The sequence below is a fragment of the Oncorhynchus mykiss genome, chromosome 31, assembly GCF_013265735.2.
Source record: "Oncorhynchus mykiss isolate Arlee chromosome 31, USDA_OmykA_1.1, whole genome shotgun sequence".
Lineage (NCBI taxonomy): Eukaryota > Metazoa > Chordata > Actinopteri > Salmoniformes > Salmonidae > Oncorhynchus > Oncorhynchus mykiss.
In genome coordinates, this window is record NC_050571.1 from 13,384,062 (window position 1) to 13,399,404 (window position 15,343).

At 43.0% G+C, this 15,343-nt stretch overlaps 1 protein-coding gene across 1 annotated transcript; it reads left to right on the top strand.

Annotated features, from left to right (window-relative positions):
• The first annotated feature begins 752 nt into the window (after nt 1-752).
• LOC118946051 (EF-hand calcium-binding domain-containing protein 9-like) lies at nt 753-8,669 on the top strand. The gene is made up of 3 exons (XM_036970258.1): nt 753-886; nt 6,971-7,147; nt 8,612-8,669. Exons 1-3 carry the CDS (start codon nt 800-802, stop codon nt 8,633-8,635), a joined length of 288 nt encoding a protein of 95 aa, XP_036826153.1. The 5' UTR covers nt 753-799; the 3' UTR covers nt 8,636-8,669.
• Nucleotides 8,670-15,343: the final 6,674 nt, after the last annotated feature.

Here is a 15,343-nt window from a genome sequence, read left to right on the forward strand (position 1 = left end):
TTGCATTCAGCTGTGTTTAGAATGATTCAATATTCTGCTGAGATTTTCTTTTAGTTTCAGTCTGGTTACTGCAGAAATGCACAACATTTGCCATCATTCTGTTTTGAATGTGTTTAACAGTTTTGTAAACAGTGTGTTAGCATTTGAAAACGTGCTGCAAAAATATAATTTAGCAGGTGATGGAGTATGAATGAGAAAAGAGTTTATGGATTTTGGAGAATGTGGTCATTGAATGCATTTTGTGTGAAAGCAATGAAAAATGATTCACAGTTTGGTTCACATACACTGTTTCGCTGACTGTGTGAAGAGTTTTGACAATGTGACTTCAGTTTTGACCAACGCATGTTAGCAATTGGAAACAACTGTAAATTATCTGGACTTTGACAGTGTCTACCATCGTCTCTCCCTGCACAACGCCTAAATACCGTCAGATTACTTCAGACTACTGGATGTCCACAACAGGAACACTTTAAATGGTAGATTGTGGATTTATGTCTAAGTATTCCCATTCGTGTACTTAGAAGTGTGTGGGTAATGTGGAGGCAGTAACATGACAAAACAGCATTGGTGAAAAGGTAGATAGGTTTGTCAGTGTATTCATAGACATCCAGGCCGTTTGTGTCCTCCTGTACGTGTCTGGGTGTAGCTCATGTTTGTTTTTAAAACATTTTCCCACAAACTTCATTAAAGATCAGTGTCTGAAGCAGAAAACAGTAGTCTATTTTCCCATGTCCCTTCTTCTTGCAGACATCCAGTTCTACCACTTCATGCACCACGTGACACCATGTGACAGGAGATCATGATGACCTTTGACATGCTAGACTGGAACGCCAGCGGAGAGATCAGCTCAGTTCTACATGTTGGTCTGTATCCTGCTCTGCAGCGAGTTAGTGTTCCTCTCTCTCCCTCTGTGTGTGTGTGTGTGTGTGTGTGTGTGTGTGTGTGTGTGTGTGTGTGTGTGTGTGTGTGTGTGTGTGTGTGTGTGTGTGTGTGTGTGTGTGTGTGTGTGTGTGTGTGTGTGTGTGTGTGTGTGTGTGTGTGTGTGTGTGTGTGAGAGAGAGCTTGTATATCAGAACCATGTGGTCAGGAGAATAGAGCATGTATATCAGAACCATGTGGTCAGGAGAATAGAGCATGTATATCAGAACCATGTGGTCAGGAGAATAGAGCATGTATATCAGATCCATGTGGTCAGGAGAATAGAGCTTGTATATCAGAACCATGTGGTCAGGAGAATAGAGCATGTATATCAGAACCATGTGGTCAGGAGAATAGAGCATGTATATCAGAACCATGTGGTCAGGAGAATAGAGCATGTATATCAGAACCATGTGGTCAGGAGAATAGAGCATGTATATCAGAACCATGTGGTTAGGAGAATAGAGCTTGTATATCAGAACCATGTGGTCAGGAGAATAGAGCATGTATATCAGAACCATGTGGTCAGGAGAATAGAGCTTGTATATCAGAACCATGTGGTCAGGAGAATAGAGCATGTATATCAGAACCATGTGGTCAGGAGAATAGAGCATGTATATCAGATCCATGTGGTCAGGAGAATAGAGCTTGTATATCAGAACCATGTGGTCAGGAGAATAGAGCATGTATATCAGAACCATGTGGTCAGGAGAATAGAGCATGTATATCAGAACCATGTGGTCAGGAGAATAGAGCATGTATATCAGAACCATGTGGTCAGGAGAATAGAGCATGTATATCAGAACCATGTGGTCAGGAGAATAGAGCTTGTATATCAGAACCATGTGGTCAGGAGAATAGAGCATGTATATCAGAACCATGTGGTCAGGAGAATAGAGCATGTATATCAGAACCATGTGGTCAGGAGAATAGAGCATGTATATCAGAACCATGTGGTCAGGAGAATAGAGCATGTATATCAGAACCGTTCGGTCAGGAGAATAGAGCATGTATATCAGAACCATGTGGTCAGGAGAATAGAGCTTGTATATCAGAACCATGTGGTCAGGAGAATAGAGCATGTATATCAGAACCATGTGGTCAGGAGAATAGAGCTTGTATATCAGAACCATGTGGTCAGGAGAATAGAGCATGTATATCAGAACCATGTGGTCAGGAGAATAGAGCATGTATATCAGAACCATGTGGTTAGGAGAATAGAGCTTGTATATCAGAACCATGTGGTCAGGAGAATAGAGCTTGTATATCAGAACCATGTGGTCAGGAGAATAGAGCATGTATATCAGAACCATGTGGTCAGGAGAATAGAGCATGTATATCAGAACCGTTCGGTCAGGAGAATAGAGCATGTATATCAGAACCATGTGGTCAGGAGAATAGAGCATGTATATCAGAACCATGTGGTTAGGAGAATAGAGCTTGTATATCAGAACCGTTCGGTCAGGAGAATAGAGCTTGTATATCAGAACCATGTGGTCAGGAGAATAGAGCATGTATATCAGAACCATGTGGTCAGGAGAATAGAGCATGTATATCAGAACCATGTGGTCAGGAGAATAGAGCATGTATATCAGAACCGTTCGGTCAGGAGAATAGAGCATGTATATCAGAACCATGTGGTCAGGAGAATAGAGCATGTATATCAGAACCATGTGGTCAGGAGAATAGAGCTTGTATATCAGAACCATGTGGTCAGGAGAATAGAGCATGTATATCAGAACCATGTGGTCAGGAGAATAGAGCATGTATATTAGAACCATGTGGTCAGGAGAATAGAGCTTGTATATCAGAACCATGTGGTCAGGAGAATAGAGCATGTATATCAGAACCATGTGGTCAGGAGAATAGAGCATGTATATCAGAACCATGTGGTCAGGAGAATAGAGCATGTATATCAGAACCATGTGGTCAGGAGAATAGAGCTTGTATATCAGAACCATGTGGTCAGGAGAATAGAGCATGTATATCAGAACCATGTGGTCAGGAGAATAGAGCATGTATATCAGAACCATGTGGTCAGGAGAATAGAGCTTGTATATCAGAACCATGTGGTCAGGAGAATAGAGCATGTATATCAGAACCATGTGGTCAGGAGAATAGAGCTTGTATATCAGAACCATGTGGTCAGGAGAATAGAGCATGTATATCAGAACCATGTGGTCAGGAGAATAGAGCTTGTATATCAGAACCATGTGGTCAGGAGAATAGAGCTTGTATATCAGAACCATGTGGTCAGGAGAATAGAGCTTGTATATCAGAACCATGTGGTCAGGAGAATAGAGCATGTATATCAGAACCATGTGGTTAGGAGAATAGAGCATGTATATCAGAACCATGTGGTCAGGAGAATAGAGCTTGTATATCAGAACCATGTGGTCAGGAGAATAGAGCTTGTATATCAGAACCGTTCGGTCAGGAGAATAGAGCATGTATATCAGAACCATGTGGTCAGGAGAATAGAGCATGTATATCAGAACCATGTGGTCAGGAGAATAGAGCATGTATATCAGATCCATGTGGTCAGGAGAATAGAGCATGTATATCAGAAGCATGTGGTCAGGAGAATAGAGCTTGTATATCAGAACCATGTGGTCAGGAGAATAGAGCATGTATATCAGAACCATGTGGTCAGGAGAATAGAGCATGTATATCAGAACCATGTGGTCAGGAGAATAGAGCATGTATATCAGAACCATGTGGCCAGGAGAATAGAGCATGTATATCAGAACCGTTCGGTCAGGAGAATAGAGCATATATATCAGAACCATGTGGTTAGGAGAATAGAGCTTGTATATCAGAACCATGTGGTCAGGAGAATAGAGCTTGTATATCAGAACCATGTGGTCAGGAGAATAGAGCTTGTATATCAGAACCATGTGGTCAGGAGAATAGAGCATGTATATCAGAACCATGTGCTCAGGAGAATAGAGCATGTATATCAGAACCATGTGGTCAGGAGAATAGAGCATGTATATCAGAACCATGTGGTCAGGAGAATAGAGCATGTATATCAGAACCATGTGGTCAGGAGAATAGAGCATGTATATCAGAACCATGTGGTCAGGAGAATAGAGCTTGTATATCAGAACCATGTGGTCAGGATAATAGAGCATGTATATCAGAACCATGTGGTTAGGAGAATAGAGCTTGTATATCAGAACCATGTGGTCAGGAGAATAGAGCTTGTATATCAGAACCATGTGGTCAGGAGAATAGAGCTTGTATATCAGAACCATGTGGTCAGGAGAATAGAGCATGTATATCAGAACCATGTGGTCAGGAGAATAGAGCATGTATATCAGAACCATGTGGTCAGGAGAATAGAGCATGTATATCAGAACCATGTGGTCAGGAGAATAGAGCATGTATATCAGAACCATGTGGTCAGGAGAATAGAGCTTGTATATCAGAACCGTTCGGTCAGGAGAATAGAGCTTGTATATCAGAACCGTTCGGTCAGGAGAATAGAGCATGTATATCAGAACCATGTGGTCAGGAGAATAGAGCATGTATATCAGAACCATGTGGTCAGGAGAATAGAGCTTGTATATCAGAACCATGTGGTCAGGAGAATAGAGCATGTATATCAGAATCATGTGGTCAGGAGAATAGAGCATGTATATCAGAACCATGTGGTCAGGAGAATAGAGCTTGTATATCAGAACCATGTGGTTAGGAGAATAGAGCTTGTATATCAGAACCATGTGGTCAGGAGAATAGAGCATGTATATCAGAACCATGTGGTCAGGAGAATAGAGCATGTATATCAGAACCATGTGGTCAGGAGAATAGAGCATGTTTATCAGAACCATGTGGTCAGGAGAATAGAGCTTGTATATCAGAACCATGTGGTCAGGAGAATAGAGCATGTATATCAGAACCATGTGGTCAGGAGAATAGAGCTTGTATATCAGAACCATGTGGTCAGGAGAATAGAGCTTGTATATCAGAACCATGTGGTCAGGAGAATAGAGCATGTATATCAGAACCATGTGGTCAGGAGAATAGAGCATGTATATCAGAACCATGTGGTCAGGAGAATAGAGCATGTATATCAGAACCATGTGGTCAGGAGAATAGAGCATGTATATCAGAACCATGTGGTCAGGAGAATAGAGCATGTATATCAGAACCATGTGGTTAGGAGAATAGAGCTTGTATATCAGAACCGTTCGGTCAGGAGAATAGAGCATGTATATCAGAACCATGTGGTCAGGAGAATAGAGCATGTATATCAGAACCATGTGGTCAGGAGAATAGAGCTTGTATATCAGAACCATGTGGTCAGGAGAATAGAGCATGTATATCAGAATCATGTGGTCAGGAGAATAGAGCATGTATATCAGAACCATGTGGTCAGGAGAATAGAGCTTGTATATCAGAACCATGTGGTTAGGAGAATAGAGCTTGTATATCAGAACCATGTGGTCAGGAGAATAGAGCATGTATATCAGAACCATGTGGTCAGGAGAATAGAGCATGTATATCAGAACCATGTGGTCAGGAGAATAGAGCATGTTTATCAGAACCATGTGGTCAGGAGAATAGAGCTTGTATATCAGAACCATGTGGTCAGGAGAATAGAGCATGTATATCAGAACCATGTGGTCAGGAGAATAGAGCATGTATATCAGAACCATGTGGTCAGGAGAATAGAGCATGTATATCAGAACCATGTGGTCAGGAGAATAGAGCATGTATATCAGAACCATGTGGTTAGGAGAATAGAGCTTGTATGTCAGAACCATGTGGTCAGGAGAATAGAGCATGTATATCAGAACCATGTGGTCAGGAGAATAGAGCTTGTATATCAGAACCGTTTTGGTCAGGAGAATAGAGCATGTATATCAGAACCATGTGGTCAGGAGAATAGAGCATGTATATCAGAACCGTTTGGTCAGGAGAATAGAGCGTGTATATCAGAACCATGTGGTCAGGAGAATAGAGCATGTATATCAGAACCATGTGGTCAGGAGAATAGAGCTTGTATATCAGAACCATGTGGTCAGGAGAATAGAGCTTGTATATCAGAACCGTTCGGTCAGGAGAATAGAGCATGTATATCAGAACCATGTGGTCAGGAGAATAGAGCATGTATATCAGAACCGTTTGGTCAGGAGAATAGAGCATGTATATCAGAACCATGTGGTCAGGAGAATAGAGCATGTATATCAGAACCATGTGGTCAGGAGAATAGAGCTTGTATATCAGAACCATGTGGTCAGGAGAATAGAGCATGTATATCAGAACCGTTCGGTCAGGAGAATAGATCATGTATATCAGAACCATGTGGTCAGGAGAATAGAGCTTGTATATCAGAACCATGTGGTCAGGAGAGTAGATCATGTATATCAGAACCATGTGGTCAGGAGAATAGAGCATGTATATCAGAACCATGTGGTCAGGAGAATAGATCATGTATATCAGAACCATGTGGTCAGGAGAATAGAGCATGTATATCAGAACCATGTGGTCAGGAGAATAGAGCATGTATATCAGAACCATGTGGTCAGGAGAATAGAGCATGTATATCAGAACCATGTGGTCAGGAGAATAGAGCATGTATATCAGAACCATGTGGTCAGGAGAATAGAGCATGTATATCAGAACCGTTCGGTCAGGAGAATAGAGCTTGTATATCAGAACCGTTCGGTTAAACTGAAGGCCATTATCTGTTAGTCTTGTGTATCATGAGCAAACCACTTCTCATATCTGGCTTTTTAACAAAGAGATGAAAACCCCTTGAACACAACCCACTTCCTAATTCATTTTTCATGTCTCATGAAAACATTGCAGTCATGTTTTTAGAGACAACAAAAGGCTTTTCACTGCCATGATTCAAAGTTGACCAGAAAACAGAGGTTTCATAGAAATGTAATAAATTATTGCTGGAACAGTAATGAGACATGCACAGGGTAACGTACGTTAGAGAACCTTCTGACACAGTGTGTCTTATCTTCATGTGTGTGAATGCATCACGTGTGTGTGTGTGTGTGTGTGTGTGTGTGTGTGTGTTTTCAACCTCTTCCAGTACCATGTGGAGAAGAACATCCTCTTCCGTCACTCCAGGCCGGTGTTTGAGTTGTTGGACATGGATGGAGGTCGCACCATCAGCCCCGCCGAGTTCCAGGCCTTTGGCTTCCTGTTCAACCTCAAGGGACACGCCCTCGATAAGATCTTCTACGAGCTCAATGTCTCCAGAGACGAGGTACACTGACTCTCTCTCCCGGGGTTTGAAATGGCACCCTATTTAATATAGTGTTTAGTGCACTACCTTTGACAAGGGCTCAGGGATCTTTTTGCCAACAAGATCTTCTAGTTTGATGTCTCTTGTTAGAGACGTCTCCAGAGACAGCAATGTCTCTCTTGTCCAGCTTAAGGTTGGCATCTATGTGTTTCTACATAGTGTACTCTACACCTCTGTCTACCTTAGCACCTGAGCTACAAAGAGTTGAAGCTGTTCACTATCGCCTCCATTGGAGATTTTAGCATGTCAATCTTAGTGGGGCAAAAAATAAAAAGTGGGATGCATGCCAGCAAAGCCAATACACATAAAAACATAGCTGATATGGCAGACTTGCTTCAATAAATGGGGTTTCTTCTGGCAATTGATGGCATAAGAGGATGACTATAGCATAAGGGGACGACAAACTATGGCATAAGAGGATGACAAGTGGATAAGAGGCAATCCATCATTTCGATGAAGTCGTTAATGAACAAGCGATGACGGACTTAGTCAATATAACTTTTTGTTCAGTACTTTTGTAATGTACAGCGACAGAATTCAGAACATGGGCCGTTATTACAGTGTTCTCCCTGTACACCAAGTCAGAACCATAGGATAAACAAAGGGGGCATATAAAACAGACAATGAAAGCTCTTACAATATTCAATGATTACATTATCTCTAAAACAAGTTCTAGGCTATTTGTGCACCACCAAGTTAGAACAGTAGATGAAATTAAGAGGTGAAAATAGACCAAATTATTAGGGTGAGGCACATAGAACGACGTTTGGATCTTTGCGTAAAAAAAAAGAAGACACGTCATAACACTATTTGACTCATTAAATAAGCTTTTAATTTGACACGTCAAATAACACAATTATATTATAGAATGTTGTGTGTTCTGAATTTGCACGTGCAAGCCAAGTGCCACCACTCTATCAGTAGCACTGTCAAAGCTGTACAAACAAAGTAGTCAAACAAGCACACACCAGGCCATGAACGATTTATTTACAATACCGCGTTGGTGAAAAGAGACCAAATTATTGGGGTGAGACACATAGGCTACTAGCTAGCAGCTTACTAAACAACATACACTTAGCATTACTATATTAGCTACATATTACATCATTTATACAGCAGCATACAAGACATACTTGGACTCACCTTGTGAAGGTGGCGCAGCGGTACTGAGTTGGAACATTTGGTAATCAAACCTTGTCATCAAAGTCTGGTAATCGCTGGATTTAAAAAAAACACAGCCACTCCATTGCATAGCAGGCTAACATCATTGGTTTCTTTGCAGTGCTTGCAGTTAGCTACTGATTCCTTCCAAACCACTCATTGTTGAATTTACAACTTGTTGTGTAATCTCTATGTAAAATGGACCAATGAGCACCGATATGTTTTATCTCTAATTTCTCTTCATTATTTTTCTTCATATGACAGGGACTGAAAAAGATTTGCCAGTAGATTGTCGACTTGATGACAACTAATGATGACTGCTAGCTAAGACTTTGAAAGTAAGATGTTGACATGATCAGTCCAATCAAAGCTACTGTAGATATAAGGTGATTTGGTGTGATTCAATCTGTGGCCAATGACCTTGAACCTTCTTGGATGGGCACTTCTAATATAACTCTATGGCAGAACCCAAGGGTCAAACATTTTCGAGCTCTGACCTTAGAATTGGGGATGACGTACTGTCCCATGAGTGACGGAAAACTGAGCCAATCCTGACAGAAAACTGAGCCAATCTGTATTTTCTGCTGGCTAGCCCCACCACAGAAAACACTGAGCTAGGCCCTACCCCACCTGCCCTGAATGACAGGCTGCCACCAATCGCCTGTATGGACATGCAGGAGGAGCCCAAGAAGATGCAGAAGTCTATCTCTCTTTAATACTTTCTGAAGTTTGTATGTCATGATTGCTTGTAACTTATTTATGAACACTTGTCTTAATTCAAAATGTATTTCCTTTCATTGCTTGGGCTTTATACTTGTTTTAGAATATATGTTTTAAATAAAGTTGGATGTGTTTTGATCCCAGGTTGCAGATGAGGACAGTCAGCACCCCCAGACAGGAGAGAGGTGTAACCAATGCAAGGGTCACACACACACCACCCGACTGACACAGCGGACACAGCTACCACACTGACTGAGAGATAGGGAGAGATGGAGAGAGGGAGAAAGAGGAGAATATAATTGGGAGTGAAGTTGTTTAGGAAGTACTGTGCTTCTTGTCGATACCTGGCAGAGGTGTGTGTGTGTGTGTGTGTGTGTGTGTGTGTGTGTGTGTGTGTGTGTGTGTGTGTGTGTGTGTGTGTGTGTGTGTGTGTGTGTGTGTGTGTGGGCGTGCATGCAAGTAAGTGTGTGAATGTGTGTGTGTCTGGCGAAACGCAACAGCTATACCAAAATGAGCCATTGAAACTGGTTAGCCACCACTGCCAAAGAAATGACCAGGTTACAGTACCATGCTATGCAGCTGAATCTACTCCTAATCCTCAAAACATTTCCCTTTCGGTTCCAGGACTCTCGTTGAGTGATCCTTTGAGGTTTATTGCTACCACTAGTCTCCTCCAGGTTCCTATAACTCCTCTGTGCCTCTGCCTATGTGTAGCCAGGTATTTCTGGATGACTCTGGGCAGACAAAAACAAAGTAGCTTCTAAGAAGCTGTAGTCTCACTAACCTTTCACTCCGATACCACTCTTGTCAGACTCTCTGGCCCTTCACATACACACCCACTCAGAATGAAGTGAGCTGCCTGACACAGAGGTATGACATCATCCACACTTTCATCAGAGAGAGCGAAAATAACTATTATGATGTAATGCAAGTATCTATCTTTGCCCATTGGAGGATCGACAGTTTGATGCACCATAGTGAACGTCTGTCAGGAGCTTTCAAGGGGCAGTCCTGTTAGATCTCTTATAGAGTGCATTCGGAGAGTTTTCAGTCCCCTTAAGTTTTTCCACATTTTGTTACGTTACAGCCTTATTCTAAAATGTATATATAATAATAACACAATAACCAATAATGACAAAGTGAAAACAAGTTTTAAGAAATGTTTGCAAATGTATTAAAAATAAAAATTTGCAAACATTTATAGAAACCTGCTTTTGCTTTGTCATTATGGGGTATTGTGTGTAGATTGATGAGGGGAAAAAAACTAATGAATCAATTTTAGAAAAAGGCTGTAATGCAACAAAACATGGAAAAAGTCCAGGGGTCTGAATACTTCCCGAATGCAGTGTCAACTGGCTCCAGAAACGTTACATAGGCATAGGTTCATGGGGTTGGTTCTGACATGTGTCTGGCATCGTCTCCTATCTAAACGTATAGGACATATTCTGGGCGTTCTGCCAGATGGTCCTAAGGAGGGGGTCATGTTGCACCCCCTCATGACTTCACTAAGCACAGGCAGGAACCAAGGATTATTTATGACACGAAAACAAGATTAACATTTTCAAAGCTGTCTCTTCCCGAGATAAAATGTTTCATCACAGGTTTTCCCCAGAATCTCACTGTTGTCTGTCTCAGTCTTTCACACCTCCCTCCCTCCCTCTTTAGTTTAAATGCCATGACCAGTTCATGACCCTTGGGCCCTATAGATCACCCAGAATTCATCCTGGTGACCTCCCTACCTACCTGTGTGTACCGTACCACTTAGCCAACAAAGCCTTCCTGCACGTAACCTGCTCATTAGTTGAACACTGCCTCATTCTCAAATTGTAGTCATGAGGCACTAGGAAGACAATAGAGGCCCATTGCACAGCTTTGTCACTGTGTCATTTGCATCCCTGTGTGTGTGTCTGTCCTCTGTCTGTCCTTTGCGTGCGGCAGCGTTGCGAGGCTGAGGCTCCTTCCTCTCTGTATTCAGGCGTTTCAGGTTTGACCACCTGCACAGCTGTGACACACAGTTCAGGTTCAGCTGGAAAGATACACTATATATACAAAAGTATGTGGACGCCCCTTCAAATTAATAAATTTGTCTATTTCAGCCACACCCATTGCAGACAGGTGTATAAAATAGAGCACATTCTCTGCAGTGATGAATCATACTTCACCATCTGATAGTCCGATGGACAAATCTGGGTTTGACAGATGCCAGGAGAACGCTACCTGCCCCATTGCATAGTCTCAGCTGTACATTTTGGTGGAGGAGGAATAATGGTCTGGGGCTGTTTTTCATGTTTCAGGCTAGGCCCCTTAGTTCCAGTGAAGGGAAATCTTAATGCTACAGCATACAATTACATTCTTGATGATTCCGTGCTTCCAACTTTGTGGCAACAGACTTTCACTCCAAGATCGCATAGCAGTTCAGACGTCTTTTGTCCTCGTCTTGTCGTGTCCTGTATATATATATATTTACAACTTTTTTCACATACATTTTATTTTTATTTTCCATCAACTCATCTTCTAAACACTCTCCTGCAACCAGCCTCACCAATTTATATTTATAAAAAAGTATTATTTACCTCAGATCTGTAATCCTCCAAGAAGCTAGCCAGAAACTCCAAGAAGCTAGCCAGAAACTAGCCAGAAGCTAGCCAGGAGCTAATCCAGAAGCTAATCAGAAGCTAGTTAGCTTCTTTACTGGCAAATCGTTAGTATTCAGCTAACCACGGTGTGTGGTCATCAGCTATCCTTTAGCTCGAAAATCTATCGAAAATCTATCGCCAGTTTTGTACGGCGCAGCGCGGCTCGGAACGGAACATACCGGACCAATTTTTCTCTCCATGTCCCTGGATTTCAACTGCTCTCTGGACATTCATACCCGGATCTCACAGCTAGCTAGCTGCTATCCGTGTGACAGTCGGCTTTCGTCGATTCCGGAGCAAACATCGATTGTTCCGGTGCTAGCCAGCTCCGTCAATCACTCCTGAGTTCCATCATTCACTCCTGGGCTGCAGTCACCTATCCGGACCCGTTTCACTGCCTACGCGGAGCCCCACCGGGCCTTCACAACTGGACTGCCGACGTTATCCACCTGAATGAGATCCGGCTGGCTCCTCTGTCGCGACGTTACCTGAACGCCCATCTGCGGCCCGCTAACCGTTAGCTGTCTTACCGGCTGCTATCTGAACAGACAATCGGACAATTTATTTATTTTTATTATTATTATGTTTTCTTCTCGGGCCTCTATAACTATATCTATTGTTCTTATTTTTGTTGTTGTTGTGTGATTTGGATTAATCCCCTGTACCACACGGAACCCCACTAATCTACTGACCGAACGCAAGAGGTGGCTAACAACATACCTCCATCCTATGCTAGCTTGCTACCGGTTGGCCTGGCTAGCTGTCTAAATCGCCGTGACCCTCAACCAACCTCTCCACTCACTGGACCCTTTTGATCACTCGACTAAGCATGCCTCTCCTTAATGTCAATATGTCTTGTCCATTGCTGTTCTGGTTAGTGTTTATTGGCTTATTTCACTGTAGAGCCTCTAGTCCTGCTCACTATACCTTATCCAACCTATTAGTTCCACCACCCACACATGCAATGACATCTCCTGGTTTCAATGATGTTTCTAGAGACAATATCTCTCTCTTCATCACTCAATACCTAGGTTTACCTCCACTGTATTCACATCCTACCTTACCTTTGTCTGTACATTATACCTTGATGCTATTTTATCGCCCCCAGAAACCTCCTTTTACTCTCTGTTCCAGACGTTCTAGACGACCAATTCTTATTGCTTTTAGCCGCACCCTTATTCTACTCCTCCTATGTTCCTCTGGCGATGTAGAGGTGAATCCAGGCCCTGCAGTGCCTAGCTCCACTCCTATTCCCCAGGCGCTCTCTTTTGATGACTTCTGTAACCGTAATAGCCTTGGTTTCATGCATGTTAACATTAGAAGCCTCCTCCCTAAGTTTGTTCTATTCACTGCTTTAGCACACTCTGCCAACCCGGATGTTCTAGCTGTGTCTGAATCCTGGCTTAGGAAGACCACCAAAAATTCAGACATTTTAATTCCAAACTACAACATTTTCAGACAAGATAGAACTGCCAAAGGGGGCGGTGTTGCAATCTACTGCAAAGATAGCCTGCAGAGTTCTGTCCTACTATCCAGGTCTGTACCCAAACAATTTGAACTTCTACTTTTAAAAATCCACCTCTCTAAAAACAAGTCTCTCACCGTTGCCGCCTGCTATAGACCACCCTCTGCCCCCAGCTGTGCTCTGGACACCATATGTGAACTGATTGCCCCCCATCTATCTTCAGAGCTCGTGCTGCTAGGCGACCTAAACTGGAACATGCTTAACACCCCAGCCATCCTACAATCTAAACTTGATGCCCTCAATCTCACACAAATTATCAATGAACCTACCAGGTACCTCCCCAAAGCCTTAAACACGGGCACCCTCATAGATATCATCCTAACCAACTTCCCCTCTAAATACACCTCTGCTGTCTTCAACCAAGATCTCAGCGATCACTGCCTCATTGCCTGCATCCGTAATGGGTCAGCGGTCAAACGACCTCCTCTCATCACTGTAAAACGCTCCCTGAAACACTTCAGCGAGCAGGCCTTTCTAATCGACCTGGCCGGGGTATCCTGGAAGGATATTGACCTCATCCCGTCAGTAGAGGATGCCTGGATATTTTTTAAAAATGCCTTCCTAACCATCTTAAATAAACATGCCCCATTCAAGAAATTTAGAACCAGGAACAGATATAGCACTTGGTTCTCCCCAGACCTGACTGCCCTTAACCAACACAAAAACATCCTATGCCGTTCTGCATTAGCATCGAACAGCCCCCGTGATATGCAGCTGTTCAGGGAAGCTAGAAACCATTATACACAGGCAGTTAGAAAAGCCAAGGCTAGCTTTTTCAAGCAGAAATTTGCTTCTTGCAACACTAACTCAAAAAAGTTCTGGGACACTGTAAAGTCCATGGAGAATAAGAACACCTCCTCCCAGCTGCCCACTGCACTGAAGATAGGAAACACTGTCACCACTGATAAATCCACCATAATTGAAAATTTCAATAAGCATTTTTCTACTGCTGGCCATGCTTTCCACCTGGCTACTCCTACACCTGTCAACAGCACTGCACCCCCAAAAGCAACTCGCCCAAGCCTTCCCCATTTCTCCTTCTCCCAAATCCATTCAGCTGATGTTCTGAAACAGCTGCAAAATCTGGACCCCTACAAATTAGCCGGGCTAGACAATCTGGACCCTTTCTTTCTAAAATTATCTGCCGAAATTGTTGCCACCCCTATTACTAGCCTGTTCAACCTCTCTTTCGTGTCGTCTGAGATTCCCAAAGATTGGAAAGCAGCTGCGGTCATCCCCCTCTTCAAAGGGGGGGACACTCTTGACCCAAACTGCTACAGACCTATATCTATCCTACCATGCCTTTCTAAGGTCTTCGAAAGCCAAGTCAACAAACAGATTACCGACCATTTTGAATCTCACCATACCTTCTCTGCTATGCAATCTGGTTTCAGAGCTGGTCATGGGTGCACCTCAGCCACGCTCAAGGTCCTAAACGATATCTTAACCGCCATCGATAAGAAACATTACTGTGCAGCCGTATTCATTGATCTGGCCAAGGCTTTCGACTCTGTCAATCACCACATCCTCATCGGCAGACTCAAAAGCCTTGGTTTCTCAAATGATTGCCTCGCCTGGTTCACCAACTACTTCTCTGATAGAGTTCAGTGTGTCAAATCGGAGGGTCTGTTGTCCGGACCTCTGGCAGTCTCTATGGGGGTGCCACAGGGTTCAATTCTTGGACCGACTCTCTTCTCTGTATACATCAATGAGGTCGCTCTTGCTGCTGGTGAGTCTCTGATCCATCTCTACGCAGACGACACCATTCTGTATACTTCTGGCCCTTCTTTGGACACTGTGTTAACAACCCTCCAGGCAAGCTTCAATGCCATACAACTCTCCTTCCGTGGCCTCCAATTGCTCTTAAATACAAGTAAAACTAAATGCATGCTCTTCAACCGATCGCTACCTGCACCTACCCGCCTGTCCAACATCACTACTCTGGACGGCTCTGACTTAGAATACGTGGACAACTACAAATACTTAGGTGTCTGGTTAGACTGTAAACTCTCCTTCCAGACCCATATCAAACATCTCCAATCCAAAGTTAAATCTAGAATTGGCTTCCTATTTCGCAACAAAGCATCCTTCACTCATGCTGCCAAACATACCCTT